The sequence below is a fragment of the Cervus elaphus genome, chromosome 15, assembly GCF_910594005.1.
Source record: "Cervus elaphus chromosome 15, mCerEla1.1, whole genome shotgun sequence".
In the NCBI taxonomy this organism is placed as follows: domain Eukaryota; kingdom Metazoa; phylum Chordata; class Mammalia; order Artiodactyla; family Cervidae; genus Cervus; species Cervus elaphus.
The window spans coordinates 93,659,406-93,685,461 of NC_057829.1; the positions used below are offsets into that span (position 1 = coordinate 93,659,406).

The following is a 26,056-nucleotide window of genomic DNA, read 5'->3' on the forward strand; positions in this document are numbered from 1 at the left end:
TGAGAAAATTTTTGAAGAGATTATAGTTGAAAATTTCCCCAACACAGCAAAGGAAATAGTCAATCAACTCCAAGAGGCACAATGAGTCCCATACAGGATAAATCCAAGGAGAAACATGCCAAGACACATACTAATCAAACTAACAAAGACTAAACACAAAGAAAGAATATTAAATGCAGCAAGGGAGAAGCAACAAGTAACATACAATGAAAACCTCATACTCTTAATAGCTGATCTTTCAGCAGAAACTCTGCAGGCCAGAAGGGAATGGCAGGATATATTTAAAGTATTGAAAGGGAAAAATCTGCAACCAAGATTACAGTACCCAGCAAGGATTTCATTCAAAATTGATGGAGAAATAAAAAGCTCTTCAGACAAGCAAAAGTTAAGAAAATTCAGTACCACCAAAGCAGCTTTACAACAAATGTTAAAGGGACTTATATAGTCAAGAACTACTAGAGAAGAAAAAAGATCTACAAAATCAACTGCAAACAATTGAGAAAATGGCAATAGGAACATATATATCAATAATAACTTTAAATGTAAATGTATTAAATGCTCCAACCAAAAGACACAGACTGGTTGAATGGATACAAAAACAAGACACATATATATGCTGTCTACAAGAAACCCACTTCAGACCTAAAGACACATATAGACTGAAAGTGAGAGGATGGAAAAATATATTCCATGCAAATGGGAAGCAAAAGAAAGCTGGAGTAGCAAGCCTCATATCAGACAAAATAGACCTTAAAGAAGATTACAAGAGATAAGGAAGGACACTGCATAACGACCAAGGGATCAATCCAAAAGGAAGAAATAACAATTGTAAATAATTATGCACCCAACATAGGCGCACCTCAATACATAAGACAAACACTAACAGACACAAAAGGAGAAGTTGACAGTAACACAATAACAGTAGGAGACTAACACTCCACTCACTCCAATGGACAGATCATCAAAACAGAAACTTAATAAGGAAACATGTGTCTTAAATGATACATTACATGAGGTGAATCTCACTGATATCTTCAGGGCATTCCATCCAAATGCAGAAGACTACACCTTCTTCTTAAGTGCACATGGAGCATTCTCCAGGATAGACCACATCTTGGGTCACAAATCAAACCTCAGCAAATTTAAGAAAATTGAAATTGTATCAGGCATCTTCTCTAACCACAATGCTATAAGACTAGATATCAATTACAAGAAAAAAAAAAAACTATAAGAAACACAAACACATGGAGATTAAACAACACGTTGCTAAATAACCAACAGGTTACTGAAGAAATCAAAAGGGAATTAAAAACATTTCTAGAAACAAATGACAATGAAAACACAACAACTCAAAACCTATAGGATGCAGCAAAAGCAGTTCTAAAAGGGAAGTTTATAGCAATACAATCCTACCTTAAGAAACAAGAAAAACATCAAGTAGACAACCTAACTTTACACCTAAGACAACTGGAAAAAGCAGAAGAAAAAAACCCCAAAATTAGTAGAAGGAAAGAAATCATAAAGATCAGAGCAGAAATAAATGAAAAAGAAATGAAAGAAACAATAGTAAAGATTAATAAAACTAAAAGCTGGTTCTTTAAGAAGATAAAACAAAATTGACAAGGCTTTAGCCATACTCATCAAGAAGAAAAGAGAGAAGAATCAAATGAACAAAATTAGAAATTAAAAAGGAAAGGTTACAATAGACAATGCAGAAATACAAAGGATTATAAGAGACTATTATGAACACTATATGGCAATAAAATGGATAACCTGGAAGAAATGGACCGATTCTTAGAAAAGTTCAATCTTCCAAGACTGAACCAGGAAGAAATAGAAATTATGAACAACCCAATTACAAGCACTGAAATTGAAGCTATGATCAAAAACCTCTCAAAAAACAAAAGCCCAGGATCGGATGGCTTCATAGGAGAATTCTATCAGACATTTAGAGAAGAGCTAATGCCTATCTTTTTAAAACTTTTTCAAAAAATTGCAGAGGAAGGAACACTTCCAAACTCATTCTATGAGGCTACCATCACCCTGATACCAAAACCAGACAAAGACAACACCAAAAAGGAAAACTGCAGGCCAATATCACTGATGAACATAGATGCAAAAATCCTCAACATAATTTTAGCAAACAGAATTCAGCAACACATCAAAAAGCTCATACACCATGATCAAGTTGGGTTTATTCCAGGAATGCAAGGATTCTTCAATATATGCAAATCAAGCAAGTTGATACACTATATTAACAAATTGAAAGATAAAAGCCATATGATAATCTCAATAGATGCAGAAAAAGCCTTTGACAAAATTCAGCACACATTTATGATTGAAACTCTTCAAAAAATGGGCATAGAAGGAACCTACCTCAACATAGTAAAGGCCATATATGATAAGCCTATGGCAAACATTATTCTCAATAGTGAAAAACTGAACGTATTCCCCCTAAGATCAGGAACAAGACAAGGGTGTCCACTTTCACCACTATTATTCAATGTAGTTCTGGAAGTACTAGCTACAGCAATCAGAGAAGAAAAGAAATAACATGAACCCATATCAGAAAAGAAGTGAAGCTCTCACTGTTCGCAGATGACATGATACTACTATACATAGAAAACCCTAAAGATAGTATCAGAAAATTACTAGAGCTAATCAGTGAATTTAGCAAAGTTGCAGGATACAAAATCAATACACAGAAGTCACTTGCATTTCTATATACTAACAATGAAAAATCAAAAAGAGAAATTAAGGAATCAATCCCATTCACCATTGCAACAAAAATACTTAAGTATCTAGGAATAAACTTACCTAAGGAGACAAAAGAACTGTACTCAGAAAATTATAAGACACTAATGAAAGAAATCAAAGATGACATAAACAGATGGAGAGATATCCCATGTTCCTGGGCAGGAAGAATCAATATTGTGGAAATGACTATACTATCAAATGCAGTCTACAGATTCAGTGTGGCCCCTATCAAATTACCAATGGCATTTTCCACAGAACTAGAACAAAAAATTTCACAATTCATATGGAAACACAAAAGACCCCGAATAGCCAAAGCAGTCCTAAGACAGAAGAATGGAGCTGGGAGAATCAACCTTCCTGACTTCAGGTTATACTACAAAGCTACAGTCATCAAGACAGTATGGTACTGGCACAAAAACAGAAATATAGATCAATGGAACAAGATAGAAAGCCCAGAAATAAACCCATGCACCCTTGGATACCTTAGTTTTGACAAAGGAGGCAAGAATATGCAATGGGGCAAAAACAGCCTCTTCAATAAATGGTGCTGGGAAAACAGGACAGCTACATGTAAAAGAATGAAATTAGAACACTTCCTAACACCATACACAGAGATAAACTCAAAATGGATTAAAGACCTAAATGTAAGACCAGAAACTATAAAACTCTTAGAGGAAAACATAGGCAGAACACTCTCTGACATAAATCAAAGCAAGATCCTCTATGATCCACCTCCTAGAGTAATGGAAATAAAAACAAAAGTAAACAAGTGGGACCTGATTAAACTTAAAAGCTTTTTCACAGCAAAGGAAACTATAAGCAAGGTGAAAAGACAACCTTCAGAATGGGAGAAAATAATAGCAAATGAAACAACCGACAAAGGATTAATTTCCAAAATATACAAGCAGCTCATACAACTCAATGCCAGCAAAACCAAAAACCCAATCAAAAAGTGGGACAAAGACTTAAACAGACATTTCTCCAAAGAAGACTAACAAACACACGAAAATGTGTTTGGCTAACGAACACATGAAAAGATGCTCAACGTTGCTCATTATTAGAGAAATGCAAATCAAAACTACAATGAGATATCACCTCACACTGGCCAGAATGGCCATCATCAAAAAGTCTACAAACAATAAATGCTGGAGAGGGTATGGAGAAAAGGGAACACTCTTGCATTCTTGGTGGGAATGTAAATTGATACAACCACTATGGAAGACAGTATGAAGATTCCTTAAACAACTAGAAATAAAATCACCATATGACCCAGCAATCTCACACCTAGGCATGTACCCTGAGGAAACCAAAATTGAAAAAGATACGTGTATCGCATTGTTCACTGTAGCACTATTTATAATAGCTAGAACATGGAAGCAACCTAGGTGTCCATCGACAGATGAATGGATAAAGAACTTGTGGTACATATACACAATGGAATATAACTCAGCCATAAAAAGGAACTCATTTGAGTCAGTTCTGATGAGGTGGATGAACCTAGAGCCTATTATACAGAGTGAAGTGAGTCAGAAAGAGAAAGATAAATATCATATTCTAATGCATATATATGGAATCTAGAAAAATGATACTGAAGAATTTATTTACAGGGCAGCAATGGAGAAAAAGACGTAGAAAATAGACTTATGGACATGGGGAGAGCGGGGAGAGGGTGAGATGTATGGAAAGAGTAACATGGAAACTTACATCACCATATGTAAAATAGATAGCCAACGGGAATTTCCTGTATGGCTCAGGAAACTCGGACAGGGGCTCTGTATCAATCTAGAGGGGTGGGATGGGGCGGGAGACGGGCGGGAGGCTCAAAAGGGAGGGGATGTATGTAATGTCCCTTGTGGCTGTGGCTGATTCAAGCTGAGGTTTGATAGAAAACAACAAAATTCTGTAAAGTAATTATCCTTCAATTAAAAAAATTAAAAAATTGACTTTATTTTTTAAAGCACTTTCAGGCTCACAACAGAATTGGTCAGGAAGTCAGAGATTTATCATGTACCTCCTACCCCCCTCACACCACCCCCGCTGTCAACATCCCTCCAGGGTGGTGCAGTCATTAAAATGGATGAACCTACACTGACACATCATTATCACTCAAAATCCACAGTCTACATTAGTATCTATAGGAATTTTTTTATTTGTGAATTTTATAAAATAAATTTTTATTGTGGTAAAATTGGCATGTAGCATTATATTAGTTCCAGATATACAACGTGATTCAATATTTGTACACACTGTAAGATGATCGCCAACCTAGACAGCATATTAAAAAGCAGAGACATTACTTTGCCAACAAAGGTCCATCTGGTCAAGGCTGTGGTTTTTCCAGTGGTCATGTATGGATGTGAGAGTTGGACTGTGAAGAAAGCTGAGCACTGAAGAATTGATGCTTCTGAACTGTGGTGTTGGAGAAGACTCTTGAGAGTCCCTTCGACTGCAAGGAGATCCAACCAGTCCATCCTGAAGGAGATAAGTCGTGGGTGTTCATTGGAAGGACTGATGCTGAAGCTGAAACTCCAATACTTTGGCCACCTGGTGTGAAGAGTTGACTCATTGGAAAAGATCCTGATGCTGGGAGGGATTGGGGGCAGGAGGAGAAGGGGATGACAGAGGATGAGATGGCTGGATGGCATCACTGACTCGATGGGCATGAGTTTGAGTAAACTCCGGGAATTTGTGATTGACAGGGAGGCCTGGCATGCTGCGATTCATGGGGTCGCAAAGAGTCGGACACGACTGAGTGACTGAACTGAACTGAACTGAAGATGATCACCACAGTAGGTCTAGTTGACATCTGTCATATAACATAGTTACATTTTCTCATGATGAGATGTTTTATTATTTTTTTTCCACAACTTTCAAATATGAAATTTAGTATTACTAACTATAGTTGCTGTATATTATATCCATGACCCATTTATAACTAGAACTTTGTGCTTTTTGCCAATGTTGCTCCCCCCATCTTTGTCCCACATCTGGCAGCCACCATTCTGTTTCTGTATCCAAGAACTCTCTCTTTTCAAGACTGGACCTGTGAGGTCATGTTATTTGTCTTTGTCTAACTTATTTCATTAGCATAATACTCCCAAGGTCCACCTTTGTTGTTGCAAATGGCAAGATCTTCTTTTTTATGGTAGAATAATATTCCATTGTGTGTGTGTGTGTGTATCATTTATCCACTGATAAACACTTACATTGTTTCCATGTCTTGGCTGTTGTAAATAGTGCAGCTATGAACATTGGAGTGCATGTATTTTTTTGAGTTAATGTTTTCATTTTCTTCAGAGAAATACACAGAAGTGGAATTGCTGGACCATATAGTTGCTTTATCTTTAATTTTTGAGGAAACTCCATACTCTTTCACAGTGGCTGTACCAGTTTACATTTACACCAATGGTGTACCAGAATTCCCTTTTCTCTGCATCCTCACCAATACTTGTTATTTTTTGTCTTTTTCACAGTAGTCACTTTAGCTGGTGTTTGGTGCTAACTCATTGTGGTTTTTTTTTCCCCCAATTATTTTTATTAGTTGGAGGCTAATTACTTTAAAATATTGTAGTGGCTTTTGCCATGCATTGACATGAATCAGCCATGGATTTACATGTGTTCCCCATCCCGATCCCCCCTCCCACCTCCCTCCCCATCCCATCCCTCTGGGTCATCCCAGTGCACCAGCCCCGAGCACTTGTCTCATGCATCCAATCTGGGCTGGTGATCGGTTTCACACTTGATAGTATACTTGTTTCAATGCTATTCTCTCAGATCATCCCACCCTCGCCTTCTCCCACAGAGTCCAAAAGTCTGTCCTACACATCTCTGTCTCTTTTTCTGTCTTGCATATAGGGTTATCATTACCATCTTTCTAAATTCCATATATATGCGTTAGTATACTGTATTGGTGTTTTTCTTTCTGGCTTACTTCACTCTGTGTAATGGGCTCCAGTTTCATCCACCTCATTAGAACTGATTCAAATGAATTCTTTTTAATGGCTGAGTAATATTCCATTGTGTATATGTACCATAGCTTTCTTATCCATTCATCTGCTGATGGACATCTAGGTTGCTTCCATGTCCTGGCTATTACAAACAGTGGTGCGATTAACACTGGGGTACATGTGTCTCTTTCAGATCTGGTTTCCTCGGTGTGTATGCCCAGGAATGGGATTGCTGGGTCATATGGCAGTTCTATTTCCAGTTTTTTAAGGAATCTCCACACTGTTCTCCATAGTGGCTGTACTAGTTTGCATTCCCACCAACAGTGTAAGAGCGTTCCCTTTTCTCCACACCCTCTCCAGCATTTACCGCTTGTAGACTTTTGGATAGCAGTCATTCTGACTGGCATGTAATGGTACCTCACTGAGGTTTTGATTTGCATTTCTCTGATAATGAGTGATGTTGAGCATCTTTTCATGTGTTTGTTAGCCATCAGTATGTCTTCTTTGGAGAAATGTCTGTTTAGTTCTTTGGCCCATTTTTTGATTGGGTCATTTATTTTTCTGGAATTGAGCTGCAGGAGTTGCTTGTATATTTTTGAGATTAATCCTTTGTCTGTTGCTTCATTTGCTATTATTTTCTCCCATTCTGAAGGCTGCCTTTTCACCTTGCTTATAGTTTCCTTTGTTGTGCAAAAGCTTTTAAGTTTAAGTAGGTCCCATTTGTTTATTTTTGCTTTTATTTCCAATATTCTGGGAGGTGGGTCATAGAGGACCCTGCTGTGATTTATGTCGGAGAGTGTTTTGCCTATGTTCTCCTCTAGGAGTTTTATAGTTTCTGGTCTTACATTTAGATCTTTAATCCATTTTGAGTTTATTTTTGTGTATGGTGTTAGAAAGTGTTCTAGTTTCATTCTTTTACAAGTGGTTGACCAGTTTTCCCAGCACCACTTGTTAAAGAGGTTGTCTTCTTTCCATTGTACATCCTTGCCTCCTTTGTCGAATATAAGGTGTCCATAGGTATGTGGATTTATCTCTGGGCTTTCTATTCTGTTCCATTGATCTATATTTCTGTCTTTGTGCCAGTACCATACTGTCTTGATGACTGTGGCTTTGTAGTAGAGCCTGAAGTCAGGCAGGTTGATTCCTCCAGTTCCATTCTTCTTTCTCAAGATTGCTTTGGCTATTCGAGGTTTTTTGTATTTCCATACAAATCTCATTGTGGTTTTAATTAATGATTTATGGATCTGTTGGCCACTGTATGTCATCTTTGGAAAAAAATGTCTATTCAAATCTTCTGCCCATTTTTAAATTGACTTGTTTGCTATTGAGTTGTAGGAAGAACTAAAGAGTTCTAGAGAAGCTAAAAGCAAAGAAGAAAAGGAAAGATATACCCATCTGAATGCAGAGTTCCAAAGCATAGCTAGGAGAGATAAGAAAGCCTTCCTCAGTGATCAGTGCAAAGAAATAGAGGAAAACAATAGAATAGGAAAGACTAGAGATCATTTCAAGAAAATTAGAGATACCAAGGGAACATTTCATGCAAAGATGGGCACAATAAACAACAGAAATGGTATGGACCTAACAGAAGCAGAAGATATTAAGAAGAGGTGGCAAAATACAAAGAAGAACTACACAAAAAATATCTTCATGACCCAGATAATCACAGTGGTGTGATTACTCACCTAGAGCCAGACATCCTGGAATGTGAAGTCAAGTGGGCCTTAGGAAGCATCACTACGAACAAAGCTAGTGGAGGTGATGGAATTCGAGCTGAGCTATTTCAAGTCCTAAAAGATGATGCTGTGAAAGTGCTGCACTCAGTATGCCAGCCAATTTGGAAAACTCAGCAGTGGCTACAGGAGTGGAAGAGGCCAGTTTTCATTCCAATCCCAAAGAAAGGCAATCTCAAAGAATGCTGAAACTACTGCACAATTGTATTCATCTCACACATTAGCAAAGTAATGCTCAAAATTCTCCAAGTGAGGCTTCAACAGTACATGAACTGAGAACTTCTAGATGTTCAAGCTGGATTTAGAAAAGGCACAGGAACCAGAGATCAAATTCTATGATCCAACATCTGCTGGATCATAGAAGAAGCAAGAGAGTTCCAGAAAAAATGTCTACTTCTGTTTTATTGACTATGCCAAAGCCTTGAGCTCTGTGGACCACAACAAACTGGGGAAAATTCTTCAAGAGATGGGAATACCAGACCACCTTACCTGCCTCCTGAGAAATCTGTATGCAGGTCAAGAAGCAACAGTTAGAACTGGACATGGAAAAATGAACTGGTTCCAAATTGGGAAAGGAGCACGTCAAGGCTGTGTATTATCACCCTCCTTATTTAACTTATGTGCAGAGTACATCATGTGAAATGCAGGGCTGGATGAAGCACAAGCTGGAATTAAGATTGCTGGGAGAAATATCAATAACCTCAGATATGCAGATGACACCACCCTTATGGCAGAAAGCAAAGAGGAACTGAAGAGCCTCTTGATGAAAGTGAAAGAGGAGAGTGAAAAACTTGGCTTAAAATTCAACATTCAAAAAATGAAGATCATGGCATCCAGTCCCATCACTTCATGGCAAATAGATGGGGAAACAATGGAAACAGTGACAGACTTTATTTTTGGGCTCCAGCATCACTGCAGACAGTGAGTGCAACCATGAAATAAAAGACACTTGCTCCTTGGAAGAAAGCTATGACCAACCTAGACAGCGTATTAAAAAGCAGACATATTACTTTGCCAACAAAGGTCCATCTAGTCAAAGCTATGATTTTTCCAGTAGTCATGTTTGTATATGAGAGTTGGGCCATAAAGAAAGCTGAGAGCTGAAGAATTGATACTTTTGAACTGTGGTGTTGGAGAAGATTCTTGAGAGTCCCTTGAACTGCAAGGAGATCCAACCAGACAATCCTAAAGGAAATCAGTCCTGAATATTCATTCACTGGAAGGACTGATGCTGAAGTTGAAGCTCCAATGCTTTTTCCATCTGATGTGAAGAATTGACTCATTCGAAAAGACCCTGATGCTGGGAAAGGTTGAAGGCGAGAGGAGAAAGAGATGACAGAAGATGAGATGGTTGGATGACATGAGTTTGAGCAAGATCTGGGAGTTGGTGATGCACAGCAAAGCCTGGCGTGCTGCAGTCCATGGGGTTGCAAAGAGTTGGACACAATTGAGCAACTGAACTGTGTTGTAGGAGTTTTTTAAAAAATGTATTTTGGATATTTAAATACCTTATTGGATATATGCTTTGAAAATATGTTTTCCCATTCAGTAGGTTGCCTTTTCCTTTTGTTGATGGTTACTTTTGCTGTGCAGAAACTTTTTAGTTTGACATAATCTCACTTGTTTATTTTTGCTCTTGTTCCCTTTTGGTGACACATCCATAAAACGATTGCCAAGACTGATGTCAAGGAGTTTTTAGCCCATGTTGTCCTCTAGAAATTCTATGGTTTTTGATCTTATATTCAAGTCTTTAATGTATTTTGAGTTAATTTTTGCATATGGTGTAAAGTAGTTTTATTCTTTTGCATGTGGCTGCCTAGTTTTCCAATACCATTTATCAAAGAGACTGTCCTTTCCTCATTATATATTCTTGGATCCTTTGTCATAAATTAATTGACCATTTTGTGTGAGCTTATTTCTGGGCTCTCTATTTAGTTCCACTGATATTTATACTTGTTTTTATGCCAATACCATACTCTTTTGATTACTGTATCTTGGTAATATAGATTGAAATTAGAAAGTGTTAAGCCTCCAGATTTGTAATTCTTTCTCAAGACAGCTTTGGCTATTCTGGGTCTTTTTTGGCCCATACAGATTTTAATATTGTCTGTTATATTTCTGTGAAAATATTTTAATAATGGTTAAAACCTCTGAGATTGCTTTCTAGATGTGTTCTGTGAGCTTCTGGGCCAATTGCTCTCTGTCCAAGGGGAAGGTGGTGAAGAAGGCGCTGATGAAGGGTGGGTGAGGGACTCTGGCTGGGGGAGGAGCACAGGGCTTCCTCCAGCTGGGCTCTGCCTGCAGCCGAGGTCCTGGGTGCCGGGTGGGCACTGAGGCGGGTAGGGGTCACACCTTCCTCTGCTTCCCTCTTGACCCTGTTTGTTACCCAGGCTCAGGAAACAGCTGCTTCCTACATATGCTGGCACTGCAGTTGTCAACCTCAGACTTTTAAAAGTGGCTTCTTGAAATGATACTTGCTTTTTATCTTTCCAGAAGCCACAGACATCTTGTCAAGGCCGATATCAGCGGTGAAAGTCTAGTTGATAGTATGTCTTCTGATATGACGTGTTGAGGATGGCTCCTCACTTCTGTGATCTCCTCCCAAACCCTTCACCCTTGTCTGATCACAAGAAAAGCAGCAAAGTCCCAACAGTGGAACGTCTATAAAATGCCTGGTTAGCACCCCTCAAAACTGCCAAGGTCACCAAAACTAGGAAAGTCTGAGACACTGTCAGCCAAGAGAACCCTAAATGTCATGTGTCCTGATGAGCTCCTGGGACAGAAAAAGGACGCTGAGTGAAAAGCAGTGCAGTCTGGATGAACTGGACTTCGGCTGATAACGTCAGTGTGGGTCACTAATGTAACAGGTACATCACACAAAAGCGAGGCTTAAACATCCAGGGAAACCGCGCAGGTGCTTAAGGGAACTCCCTGTACTGAAATCTAAAAACTGTTTTAAAAATTAAATCTATTTAAGATGAAACCCATCGTTCTCACAGGATCTGGTTGTACACAGCTCCTGTCTTATACACGGGAGAGACCCTTGGCAGAGAAGCCACCAGCTAACGCTGTGTTCACACTGAGCCCTGCTGCCCCGAGCCCCACCCCTGTGACACCAGGCGCCCTGGCCCTTCTCTGCCCACTGGGGTCCTGGTTCTGCTCAGCTTGGGGACTGTGCCCACAGAGGCCCTCGTTTGCCTGCAGGAGGGGTAATTGCTCCCTGAGAGATGTGGCTGGTGGTGCTCCTCGCTCCCTCGAGCCTCAGCATCCACCCGAGGGGACGGACTCTTTTTAAAGGTCAGCAGCAGACAAAGGAGTCACTGAACTGGGAGATGGGCTTCAGGTTACGTCTAGTCTTCCACCAGAGGAAGAATTTCTTGTATTTTTCCGTGAAAATGTAAACGTCGTCTCTTTAGGACAGGAGCTGAGCAGAGGATCATCACGGACATTCACAGTGAGTAACTCTCTGTCCTTGTCTCTTCATGCCTTTGGGACCACCTTCCCTAGGTTTCATTTTGATGTTTCTGCAAAAGACAGATTTGTTTTTGTCCTGACCTATTTTATTGTGGAAAAAATGATGCCAAAATTGCTTTGCTTGTCTTTCACCAGCCCAGCCTGAAACTAACATTCCAGGAACCTGCAGCACACCTGCTTGTCTGTGACCTATCTTTGTCCCAGATCGGTAGGAGGAAGGAACCCAGCAGTGTGGCTAGGTTTCTAAACAGGTCGAGCTCTTTAAGAGAAACAAGGTCCTGAGGCCCCTGGCCCAGCTGGGGTTCCAGGAATCAGGGGTGAGGCTCGGTGGGCAGCCAGCCAGCATGGCCAGAGGGGACACAGGCGGCTCAGCTGTGCAGCCAGCGGGGCTTTGGGGGCTCATGCCTACAAACGGCGGGTGACTGCTAAGAAGGGGTGTGTGTGGTGTGTGGCACTGGACAGGGCCCGCGGTGACCAGCAGTGGGAACCCGTCCTACACCTCAGCGGCCCCTCAGCTCTGCAGGGGTGGGAGCAGTGAGGGTGAGAGGGCTAGCAGAGTGGCTGGCGCGGCCCCCTGGGTGGCCAGCACCCTCCCTGCCCTGGAGCTTCACCACGGATTACGGCTGAGGACACACATCTGCAAACCACATGTCTTTGCTTGTATTCCACAGGAATGACAAGCCTTCCTGTGTTGTTTACACTTGTTTCCAGCTAGGGTTAGGGTTCAGCCCTCCTAAACCCCCGGGGCAGGTCATAACATCCGCTGGGGCTGCCTGGGGCTGGCAACAGGGAGGCAGGCACAGTGGCCTCCCTTCCCCTGAGCACATTGATCTAACTGCTCATAGGCACAAGAAAGATGGTCTCTTCAACTGAGCTGGACTCAGGGAGGCCTGGTGGTCCTGGAGGGCTGGGGGACAGGTTGCTAGGCTGTGGGGGAGGCCACGGAGCTGGGTTAGCGTAAAAGCTGGGGGTCTTGTGGCCATGTTGACCTGTGTGTGTCCTTCCTTCCTGTGTCCCAGCCCCCAGTCCAGCCTGCCCCTCACCCAGGTGGGGAGTGAGGGATGGAGTCAGAACCACGAGCCCTGATGACACAGACTCCTCGGTCTCACTGAGTCTGCCTTACCTGAGGGCGCAGCCAGGAGTAGCCCAGGCAGGGCTGGGCAGCTGCGACTGCAACTAATGGGCTGTGGCCAGATCCGTCCACAGCTGACTCCAACAGCTGAGGGTGACCTTCCCCAAAGAGCTAGCGCCTTTGTGCCCTCGGCCACTCATTCCCCTCCAAGACCCTGTACTCCCCTGTGAGCACCCACTTTGCAGCTGGCAAGGGTAAAACTTTCCTCCCTTCCCTAAGCCCTGACCCAGTTGACTGGGTTTTCCTTTTGGGAATCTGGAGTTCTGTGCTGGGCTTGATGGGGACTACCGCACACTGTGGTGGGCCCAGCACACATGCAATAGAGAGCTTCCATGACTCTGGATGCTGCAGGAAGTGTTCAAAACCAAAGCAAGGAGGACTCAGACTTCCCTTTTGCGTGGTCCAGGGAGGGATGGAGGCGGTCGTGAGATGGGGTGTCTGTGGGGATGATGGGGGCCACCAGGGAGCAGAGTGGAGTACCTTCCCTGAATGTCTCCCTGGGTGCTGGGACCTTGGCTGATACCTTAATTATATGCTTCCCGCAGCACTGGCCCCCCCCCCCCCCCACAATGTCTCCCTGTGCCAGGTCGGCTGTGTCCCAGAGGCTGCAAGGGCTCGACCATGGCATGGACACACACAACCGCTCAGCTGTGGAGGAATTTGCCCTGCAGAGTTTCTCAGAGGAGCCTGGGCTCCGGGGTCTCTTCCTGGTCTTGTTCCTCCTTCTTTTTCTGGGGGCTCTTGCAGGGAACACCCTCATTGTCACGGCCATCAGCCTGTACCCAGGCCTCCATACCCCAATGTACTTCTTTCTCACCAACCTGGCCGTTTTAGACATCATCTGCACGTCTACAGTTCTCCCCAAATTGCTGGAGAACCTGGCGGTCAAGGGTGGCACCATTTCCTATCAGGGATGCCTGACTCAGCTCTTCTTCCTGACCTGGTTTCTGGGGGCCGAGCTGCTGCTGCTGACGGTCATGGCCTACGACCGCTACGTGGCCATCTGCCGCCCGCTGCACTACAGCACGTGGATGGGCCGGCCTGTCTGCGCCCTGCTGGCCGGCAGCGTGTGGGCAGTTAGTGCGATCAGCACGTCCGTGCACACAGGCCTGATGACAAGGCTGACATTCTGCGGCCCCAATCAGATCCAGCATTTTCTCTGTGAAGTCCCCACGCTGCTGCGGCTTTCCTGCAGCCCAACCACGCTGAACAACGTCATGATAGTAGTCGCGGACGTCTACTTCGGGGTGGTCAACTTCCTGCTCACCATGGCGTCCTACTGCTGCATCATCGCCAGCATCCTGCGCATGCGCTCGGCGGTGGGCAAGCAGCGCGCCTTCTCCACCTGCTCCTCCCACCTCCTGGTGGTCACCTTGTACTACTCCACCGTCATCTACACTTACATCCTCCCGGGGTCCGGCTCCTCCTTGGAAAACGGCAAAGTTGTCGCCGTGCTGTACACAGTCGTCAGCCCCACCCTGAACCCCCTCATCTACTCACTGCGGAACAAGGATGTCAAGGTGGCGCTCAGGAAAGTGTTTTTCTGAGTCCAGTAAAGAAGGGAAGTGGCTGATGTGGACTTTGCAGGCCAAACAGCGAGTTTCAAAATAGGACGTTGAGAGTCTGATGCAAGAGGCAAAGAGCGAGAAGGTAGCTGATGTGATAGACTTACCTGTAATGGAGAAATGGCCACCCACTCTAGTCTTCTTGCCTGGAGAATCCCACGGACAGAGGAGCCTGGAGGGCTACAGTCCATGGGGTTGCAGAGTCGGACACGACTGAGGGACAACACTTTACCTGTAATGTGTGATCCTGGGGGTGCTCCCGGTGTTCCAGGCGGTCCTTAACTAAGCATTCCAAAGCCCTAAGGATGGATGCTATCAGGGCTTCAACGGGGAGGGGTTAAAGGGGTGATGGGAGAGACAGCAGGGGCGAGGAGGAAGGGCAGGAGGCAGGCAGAGTCCCTCAGCTCCCCCTCCGGCACCTTGCAGACTAGTTTTCCCAGCACCTGGCACCTGGTGCTGTGGCTGGCCCCTTCCCATGCCCGGGGTCATGTGCTGGGGAGTTCCAGGAGTCAGACTCACCCAGTGTGCACACTGCCTGGTACTTTCTGATGTGGGGCCCCCCAGGCCCCGATTCTCCAATCAGACACCCCTTGGCATGTGGGGAAAACACAAGATGCGGTGCTCTTTGCCGTGTCTGGGAGCTCCTGGTCCTGGCACCCAGGGGTGGAGAGAGACAGCGGAATCCAGCCTTCCACCTAAGGACCTGCAGAAGGAGCTGTGGTTTTATTTACTTTTTCTTCTTTAAGAAAAGGGCACATTTATCCTTAATAGTTGCAGGGTACCAAATGTGGAGCTGCAGTTACAGCCTCAGTGCTGAACCCCAGGCCCACTGCTGTGAGTGCTTATGTGACACTGGACCTCAGAGGCATCCCTGGTAGACCTGGAGGTCCTCAAGGGCTTGCATGACAGGTGGAAGACCACCTTCAGCCCCAGCCAAGTGGATCATTTGATGCAGATACAAGAAAAAATGAGAGAAAGAAAAAAACCTTTTTCTTGTGATGAGAACTTTTGGGATCTACAATCTCAGCAGCTTCCCAGTGTACCTCACACTTGTGTTCCTGTATGTTCATCCCAGGACTTGCTTATAACTGCAAGCTTGTGACTTTTGACCCCCTTCCTTCTACCCCCAGTCCCACCCCTGCCTCCAGTAACCTCAAATCTGATCTCTTTCTCTATGTAAGGGTTTTTAGACTCCACATTTAAGTGAGATCATACAGTATATATCTCTGTCTGACTTATTTCACTTAGCATAATGCCCTCAAGGTCCCTTCATGCTGTAGCAAATGGTAGGATTTCCTTCTTTTTAAAGAAAGATTTTTCTTCTTATTATGGTATATATGTGTGTGTGTGTATGTGTGATATGTGTAGATATATATATCTATATATATATCTTTGACAGAGTGATATCATTTCCTTTGGATATATACCCATAAGTGGTATGCTGGACCTTATGATAATTCTATATTTAATTTTTTGAGGACCCTTCATACTGTTCCATAGTGATGGAACCAATTTACAGGCCCGCCAGAAGTGAACCAAGATTCCCTTTTATCCACATCCCTGCCAGCATTTGTTATCTCTGTTTGTTTAATGGTAGCTATTCTAACAGGTGTGGAGTGGTACCTTATTGTGGTTTTTATTTTCATTCCCTGGTGGTCAGTGATGTTGACTATCTGTTCACATATCTCTTGTCCATTTGAATATCTTCTTTGGAAAAAAATGTCTATTCAGGTCCTTTGTTCATTTAATTTGAATTCATTTGTCATTTGGATTGCTTGTTCGCTATTGAGTTTTATCAGGTCTTTACAAATTTTGGGTATTAGCCCTTTATCAGATATATGATTTACAAATATTTTCTCCCACTCAGTAGGTTACATTTTCAAGTTGACTGTTTCTTTTGTTGTGCAGAAACCTTTAGTTTGATATAGTCCAACTTGTTTATTTTTTATTTTGTTGCTTGTGCTTTAGGTGTCATATCCAAAAAGATCATTGCCAAGACCCATGGCAAGGAATTTGTTTCCTATGTTTTCATCTAGGAATTTTATGGCCTCAGGTCTTTCAGGTCTTATATGTAAATCTTCAACCCATTTTGAGTTAATTTTTTGAGTAGTGTAAGAAAATTGTTCAGTTTTATTGTTTTGCGTGTGGTTTGGTAACATCATTTATAACTTTGGCTATTAGGAATAGAGCTTTTATGAATATATATATATATACACACACACACACCTGTTTTTGTTTCTGGTGGCTCAGTGGTAAAGAATCCACCTGCCAAGCAGGAGACATGGGTTTGACCCTTGGTCAGGAAGACCCACTGGAGAAAGAAATGGCTACTCACTCCAGTATCTTGCCTGGGAAATCACATGGACAGAGGAGCCTGGCAGGCTGCAGTCTGTGGTGTCGCAGAGTCGGACATGACTGAACCTTTGTTTCTTTTCAGTAAGTAATTATGAGCAGAATTACTGGAGCAAAGTTGTGTATTTTTTAGTTTCATAAGAAACTACCACTCTTTATTTCAAAGTGATTGAACCATGTTTTACTCCCAGAGCAGTGGGTGAGAGTTCTGGTTGCCTCATATGTTTTAGTGCTGGACAGAACGGCATGTAAACAACTGAAATCTCATTATGTCATTCCCCTGCTTAGACTATTGAGTAGCTTCCTCTTGCTCATGGGATGAAATTGGATTTTTTGTTTCATTCTACACGGATATAGTGTTAAAAATATCCCCTTAACTTCTGCTTTAGCAGCATCCCACATATTCTCATGTATCTTTTCATTTTCATTAAGTTCAGAATGTGGTCTAACTTCCTGATTTCTTGAATGACTTGTGCTGCTCAGGAATGCATTATATTTCAAAGTGTTTGAACATTTTGCAGGCAGGTGTATATATATTATTGACTTCTAACTCAATTTCACTGTGGTCAGCACACATTATTTCTGTGACTTAAATCCTTTAACATTTGTTGAAACTTATTTTATGATCTAGTATATGGTCTTTCATGGTAAGTGTTTAGATGTCCTCAAAAAGAACGTGTATTCTGTTACCGGGCAGAGTGTTATGTAAGAACGGATGAAGTCAGGTGGCGGTGGTGTTCAGGTTGCTGTGTCCTTGCTGCTGTTCTCTTTACTTCTGCTGTCATTACTGAGAGGAAATCTGAAATCTCCCTCTATAACTGTGGGTTTATCTATTTCCCCATGAAGTTCTATCAATTGTTACTTCATATATTTCAAAAGTCTGTAATTTGGGTACATAAAAATTTAACGATCTTATGTCATATTAATTAATTGTTTCAAATTTTATTCTAACCCTTTATTATTAGGTGACCTTCTTTATCCCTGGCAATACTTTTTGCTCTGAAATGAACACTGTCTGATATTAACATCATCACTCTAGTCTTCTTTTGACTGTCATTAACATAGAACATCTTTTTCCACCCTTTTACTTATAATGTACTTGTGCCTTTATATTTAAAGTGCTTTTCTGAGTGGGCAGCATGGTTTTTATGCCAATCTAAAACTCTCTGCCTTTTAATTGGGATGTTTTGACCATTTACATATAATGTAACTATTTCACTTTCATATTTGAAAGATGTTTTTGCTAGGTATGGAATTCCTAGGAATTTTTCTTTCAGTACTTTAGTGATGTTGACCTGTTTTTTTTTTTTTAATAGGTTTGGTTTTAACAAGAAATTTACTATTATCTTTGTGCCTTTATACAGAACATATACTTGTGATTTGAAATTAACTTGAGTGATCATTTTATTAATGTGTTCCTCCTGAAATAGGCTGTAATTTCACTAAAGGTAGAGGTCATGTTTATTTTCTCTTACTGTTATATCTTAAATAGATACCATAGTCTCTGGTACATAATAGAGGATCAATCAGTGCTGTTGGTTGCATGAATACATTTGCTGTAATTAATGGTCTATACAATTTATTCAGACATTGGACAGTGATAAAGTGTAGATCAAAAAAAGCTAAAGGCAAGGAGAAAAGGTAAGATATACCCATCTGAATGCAGAGTTCCAAAGAATATCAAGGAGAGATAAGAAAGCATAAGTGATCAATGCAAAGAAATAGAGGACAACATAGAATGGGAAAGGCTAGAGATCTCTTCAAGAAAATTAGAGATACTAAGGGAAAATTTCATGAAAAGATGGGCATAATAAAGAACAGAAGTGTTATGGACCTAACAGAAGCAGAAGATATTAAGAAGAGGTGGCAAGAATGCACAGAAGAACTATACAAAAAAGATCTTCATGACCCAGATAACCACAATGGTGTGATCACTCACCTAGAGCCAGACATCCTGGAATGCAAAGTCAAATAGGCCTTAGGAACCATCACTATGAACAAAGGTAGTGGAGGTGATGGAATTCCAGTTGAGCTATTTCAAATCCCAAAAGATGTTGCTGTGAAAGTGTTGCACTCAATATACCAGCAAAATTGGAAAACTCAGCAGTGGTCACAGGACTGGAAAAGGTCAGTTTTCATTCCAATCCCAAGGAATGCTCAAACTACCACACAATTGCACTCATATCACATGCTAGAAAAGTAATGCTCAAAATTCTCCAAGTGAGGCTTCAACAGTATGTGAACCATGAACTTTCAGATGTTCAAGCTCGATTTAGAAAAGGCAGAGGAACCAGAAATCAAATTGCCAACATCCACTGAATCATAGAAAAAGCAAGAGAGTTCCAGAAAAACATCTACTTCTGTTTTATTGACTATGCCAAAACCTTTGACTGTGTGGATCACAACAAACTGTGGAAAATTCTGAAAGAGATAGGAATACCAGACCACCTTACCTTCCTCCTGAGAAATCTGTATGCAGGTCAATAAGCACCAGTTAAAACTGGACATGGATAGTGTGAAATGAGTATACTACCCAAAGCAATCTATAGATTCAATGCAATCCCTATCAAGGTACCAATGGTGTTTTTCACAGAACTAGAGCAAATAATTTCACAATTTGTATGGAAATACAAAAAACCTCAAATAGCCAAAGCAATCTTGAGAAAGAAGAATGGAACTGGAGGAATCAACCTGCCTGACTTCAGGCTCTACTACAAAGCCACAGTCATCAAGACAGTATGGTACTGGCACAAAGACAGAAATATAGATCAATGGAACAGAATAGAAAGCCCAGAGATAAATCCACATACCTATGGACACCTTATATTCGACAAAGGAGGCAAGGATGTACAATGGAAAGAAGACAACCTCTTTAACAAGTGGTGCTGGGAAAACTGGTCAACCACTTGTAAAAGAATGAAACTAGAACACTTTCTAACACCATACACAAAAATAAACTCAAAATGGATTAAAGATCTAAATGTAAGACCAGAAACTATAAAACTCCTAGAGGAGAACATAGGCAAAACACTCTCCGACATAAATCACAGCAGGGTCCTCTATGACCCACCTCCCAGAATATTGGAAATAAAAGCAAAAATAAACAAATGGGACCTACTTAAACTTAAAAGCTTTTGCACAACAAAGGAAACTATAAGCAAGGTGAAAAGGCAGCCTTCAGAATGGGAGAAAATAATAGCAAATGAAGCAACAGACAAAGGATTAATCTCAAAAATATACAAGCAACTCCTGCAGCTCAATTCCAGAAAAATAAATGACCCAATCAAAAAATGGGCCAAAGAACTAAACAGACATTTCTCCAAAGAAGACATACTGATGGCTAACAAACACATGAAAAGATGCTCAACATCACTCATTATCAGAGAAATGCAAATCAAAACCTCAGTGAGGTACCATTACATGCCAGTCAGAATGACTGCTATCCAAAAGTCTACAAGCGGTAAATGCTGGAGAGGGTGTGGAGAAAAGGGAACGCTCTTACACTGTTGGTGGGAATGCAAACTAGTACAGCCACTATGGAGAACAGTGTGGAGATTCCTTAAAAAACTGGAAATAGAACTGCCATATGACCCAGCAATCCCATTCCTGGGCATACACACCGAGGAAACCAGATCTGAAAGAGACACATGTACCCCAGTGTTAATCGCAGCACTGTTTGTAATAGCCAGGAAATGGAAGCAACCTAGATGTCCATCAGCAGATGAATGGATAAGAAAGCTATGGTACATATACACAATGGAATATTACTCAGCCATTAAAAAGAATTCATTTGAATCAGTTCTAATGAGGTGGATGAAACTGGAGCCCATTACACAGAGTGAAGTAAGCCAGAAAGAAAAACACCAATACAGTATACTAACGCATATATATGGAATTTAGAAAGATGGTAACAATAACCCTATATGCAAGACAGAAAAAGAGACAGAGATATGTAGGACAGACTTTTGGACTCTGTGGGAGAAGGCGAGGGTGGGATGATCTGAGAGAATAGCATTGAAACAAGTATACTATCAAGTGTGAAACCGATCACCAGCCCAGATTGGATGCATGAGACAAATGCTCAGGGCTGGTGCACTGGGAAGACCCAGAGGGATGGGATGGGGAGGGAGGTGGGAGGGGGGATCGGGATGGGGAACACATGTAAATCCATGGCTGATTCATGTCAATGTATGACAAAAATCGCTACAATATTGTAATTAGTCTCCAGCTATGAAAAATAAATGAAGAAAAGAAAAAAGAAAAAAAAAACTGGATATGGAACAATGGACTGGTTCCAAATTGGGAAAGGAGTACATCGAGGCTGTATATTGTCACCCTACTTATTTAACTTATAACATGCAGAGTGCATCATGCAAAATGCTGGATTGGATGAAGCACAAACTGGAATCAAGGTTGCCGGGAGAAATATCAATAACCTTACATGTGCAGATGACACCACCCTTATGGCAGAAAGCGAAGAAGAACTAAAGAGCCTCTTGATGAAAGTGAAAGAGGACAGTGAAAAAGTTGGCTTAAAACTCAACATTTCAAAAAACAAAGGTCATGGCATCTGGTCCCATCACTTCATGGCAAATAGATGGGGAAACAGTGGAAACAGTGACAGACTTTATTTTTGGGGGCTCCAAAATCACTTCAGATGATGGCTGCAGTCATGAAATTGAAAGATGCTTGCTCCTTGGAAGAAAAGCTATGACAAACCTAGACAGCATATTCAAAAGCAGAGACATTACTTTGCTGACAAGGGTCCATCTAGTCAAAGCTATGGTTTTTCCAATAGTCACGTATGGATGTGAGAGTTGGACTACAAGCTAAGCTCCGAAGAATTGATGCTTTTGAACTGTGGTGTTGGAGAAAACTCTTGAGAGTTCCTTGGACAGCAAGGAGATCCAACCAGTCCATCCTAAAGGAAATCAGTCCTGAATATTCATTGGAAGTAGTGATGCTGAATCTGAATTCCAATACTTTGGCCATCTGATGTGAAGAACTGACTCATTTGAAATGATCTTGATGCTGGGAAAGATTGAAGGCAGGAGGAGAAGGGGATGACAGAGGATGAGATGGTTGGATGGCATCACTGGCTCAGTGGACATGAGTTTGAGCAAACTCCGGGAGTTGATGATAGAGAAGATGGGTATGCTGCAGTCCATGGGGTCACAAAGAGTCGGACATGACTGAGCGACTGAAATGAAGTCAACTGAAGAAGTCAAAGGAGCAAAGTGCACAGTACCAAAGCCTGAACCACATATTCAGGTGTTTCTCCCCCAGCCCTTTGAAAGGAGACCTGTCTTTGAAGTCTTCAGTAGGTAGACATGGAGGGGAGACAGTGGCATGAGAAGAATGGAGATGATGATGGAACATTCTCTGAAAGCAGGACTGAAAATCATGTGCATCACATTACATGGAACTCCCAGGAAGGGTGGAATTGGGGGCATCAAATAGGGCATATGTGAAAGTCTTTGGAAGTGCTGAACCCATCTGGATCCTTGGTAAGCTGGTGCTGCTCCCCCTGCAGTGGGACAAGGTGGCCCCAAGGCACACCATCCAGGAGTCCATCATTGACCATAACACACACTTTCCATTGGCGTTATTATTTACCTGAATTATAAGTAGCTTCTCAACCCAAACACCTATCATCAGCCATTAGCAGTCATTGGCTGACTGCCTTGGGTGGGCTTCCTAGACCAGACCCAGAGGTAGCACTTTGTGCAAGAGGTTTATTAAGCAGATTCTCCAGGGAAACCATGTAGGGAAGGAGATGAAGTGAAGCAGGAATGTGATTGATTTCAGGTGAAGTTTCAGCCTGATCCCACAGGGAGCTCTGGTGCATAAAATTGGCAAAAGTAAGGGCAGTGGGATTTCATTCTGCCACTCTGACCAGTCACTGTTCACTGGCTGTGAGGCTGGAATGTAAATATGCAAGACATCCTGTTCTCATATGCAGTGATGTGGCTCAGGAGCTGAAGTGTAGTCCTCAGAGGGAAGTGGAGGTCCAGTTAGGAGGGAAGCATTCAGGAGCCAGGCACACTGAGAGAACGAGGCAGAGCTGCTGCTGTGTCTGAACCCCCACTTCACACCTGCCAAATGTGTGTTGTGTGAATTCTTAGGAAGGGCACAGATGTGGCCAGGCCTTCACCAGCATCCCTGAGGCTCAGCTGGGGTTTGATGCCAGATCTGATCTACAAATTTCTAATGAATGCATGGATGTTTGGACTCCCTGCTGGAATAAAATTTGTTATGAGTCAAGGGGATCGGCTTGGATGATTAGTAGGATTGTGGAATCAAAGATAATACAGGGCAAACATGGGGGTGGGAAGTGGTGAGGGGAGAGGCTGCAGTGTTCCTCCTGAGGGATGTGGAAGAACTAAAAAACCTGGGTCCACACTGGGAGAAGTGAGTGTCTGTGCCCCTGAGGCAAACCGTTTAGTCCTGGTATGTCTGTAGGTCCTGACGTGGTCTTGTAACTTGGCTGGACTCCTCCCGGCTGTGAGTGTGCTCCAACTTGCCCAGTGACCCACGTGGAGCCATGCCTGTTTGTGCTCCCAGAGGCAGGTCTGCTGATATCGGTCCAACTCTGGATCCTGAAGCAGCCCTGGGACCTAGCTCCACTCAGGCTGCAGTAGAGGGAGTCCTGACTCCACAGGAACCTGGCAGAAGACACCCTTCTTTGTGCCTTGAGCCTACCTCAGACCCAGTCTTGGCTATGCTTCCTGAAAGCAGCCCTGTGACTCAGCACCACCTCCTCTCAGCTGCATCTGGGGGACTCTTGCCTGCCCAAGTCACACACATCTGTGAACCTGATAGCACTGTCTGCTGTCCCTGAACAGATCTTTGTCTAGTGTTAGCTCGACTGAACAAGATCCTAGAGACAGTGCTATCAACTCAAAGACCAGACAGAATTCACACCCACCTAGGAGAGAGACCCTGTTAATGGGACTTCCATATGCAAACCCTACTGTGGACTCACTAGTAAACATTTGACTGGGCTCCAACCCACTCAGCTGAGTTCCCACAAACAGTCCCATCAGCCCAGGGACCTAAAAGAAGTTTTTTAGCTGCCAAAATTAGTCCTTAAAGACTGGAAGAGGTGTTTGCTCCTTTGAATGCACAGAGAGCAATTCAAGGCTAAACAGAACATGAATAATAGAGCAAACATGACACCACGAAAGGAAGATAGTAAAAATTCAGAAACTGACCCCAAAGAAATGGGAATTTTCAATAATGAAAACAGTAAAACATTTCCTCAAAGATTAAGAACAAAACAAGGATGTCCACTCTCACCACTTGTATCTGACATAGTTTTGGAAGTCCTAGCCATGGCAATCAGAGAATAAAAAAAATAAAAGCAATACAAATTGGAAAGGAAGAAGTAAAAACTGTCACTGTTTGTAGATGATGTGATAATATAGATAGAAAATCCTAAAGATGCTACCAGAAAACTACTAGAGCTTATAAATGAATTTGATTCAGGTTGCAGGATACAAGATTAATTCACAGAAATCTTTTACATTCCTATACACTAACAGAAAAAGAACAGAAAGAGAAATGAAGGAAACAATTCCACTTACCATCACATCAAAATGTATAAAATACCTAGGAATAAACCTACCCAAGCAGGTAAAAGACCTGTACTCAGAAAACTATAAGATACTGATGAAAGAAATCAAAGATGACAGAAATAGTTCTTGGTTTGGAAAAATCAGTATTACCAAAATGATTATACTACCCAAAGCAAGCAACAGATTCAATGCAATTACCATTAAATTACCAATGGTAGTCTTTCACAGAATTAGATTAAAAAATTGTTACAATTTGTATGGAAATACAGAAGATCCTGAATAGTCAAAGCAATCTTGAAAAAGAAAAATGGAGCTGGGAGAATCAGCTCCTTTACTTCAGACTATACTAAAAAGCTACAGTCATCAAAACAGTATGGTGCTGACACAAAAACAGAACTATAAATCAATGGAACAGGATAGAATGTCCAGAGATAAACCCACACACCTATGGTCAATTAATCTACAACAAAGGAAGCAAGACTATACAATGAAGAAAAGACAGCCTCTTCAATAAATAGTGCTAGGAAAACGGGACAGCTACAGTAAAAGAATGAAATTAGAACACTCCCTAACACCATGCACAAAAATAAACTCAAAATGAATTAAAGATGTAAATCTAAGGCCAGAAACTATAAAACTCTTAGAGGAAAACAGGCAGAACACTGACATAAAAATCTTTTTTGATCCACCTCCTAGAGTAATGAAAATAAAAACAAAAACACACAAATGGAACTTAGTTAAATTTAAAAGCTTTTGCACAGCACAGGAAACAATAAACAAGATGAAGTGATAACCCTCAGATCAGTCAGTCATAGGAAATACTATGATAGACAGTCATACAGAAATACTGTAAACAATTATACCCTCCCCCATTGGATCACATAGAAGAAATGAATAAATTTCTATAAACCTAATCACCTATCAAGACTGATCAGAAATACATAATCTGAACGAAACTAGTGAGTAAAGAGATTAATGCAGTAATAATTAATAGTAATAGTAGAAAAACCTCCTAACAAAGAAAAGCCCAGGACCAAATGATTTCATGGGTGAAGTCTACAAAATACTGAAGGATCAACACCAGTCCTTTTGAAAGGTTGCTGCTGTGAGCCATGAACAACACCAGGATTTGTGGCCTCTGGATCTGGGGCCAGAGATGAGGCTTGATCACTCAGAACTTTTCTGTAGCAAAGTTTTATTAAAGTATAAAAAGAGGTAGAGAAAGCATCTGACATAGACATCAGAAAGGGGCAGAAAGAGTTCCCCCTTGCTAGTTTTTAGCAAGGCATTTTCTGTATGTTCGATGGCTGCTAATCAGACAAGGGAAACACCTCGAGGCTGAGGGAGTCTCACCAGGCCCTCTCCCACAATACACATGTTTGAGATAGGATGGCAAAGGTGTGTCATCTCTGGCCATAAAACAACTCACACGAATACTGGTTTGTTGAGCCGTTATCAGCCTAAGGTTTGAGAAAAGAATGTCTGCCACTTGCAGTTTATTTCCTCCTGTCCCCTGGGGACC

At 42.0% G+C, this 26,056-nt stretch overlaps 1 protein-coding gene across 1 annotated transcript; it reads left to right on the forward strand.

Annotated features, from left to right (window-relative positions):
• The first annotated feature begins 11,754 nt into the window (after positions 1-11,754).
• LOC122708573 (olfactory receptor 13A1-like) lies at positions 11,755-14,587 on the forward strand. Its single transcript, XM_043924781.1, has 2 exons — positions 11,755-11,888; positions 13,627-14,587. The coding sequence occupies exon 2, from the start codon at positions 13,667-13,669 to the stop codon at positions 14,585-14,587; it is 921 nt and encodes a 306-aa protein (XP_043780716.1). The 5' UTR covers positions 11,755-11,888; positions 13,627-13,666.
• The last annotated feature ends 11,469 nt before the right edge of the window (positions 14,588-26,056 follow it).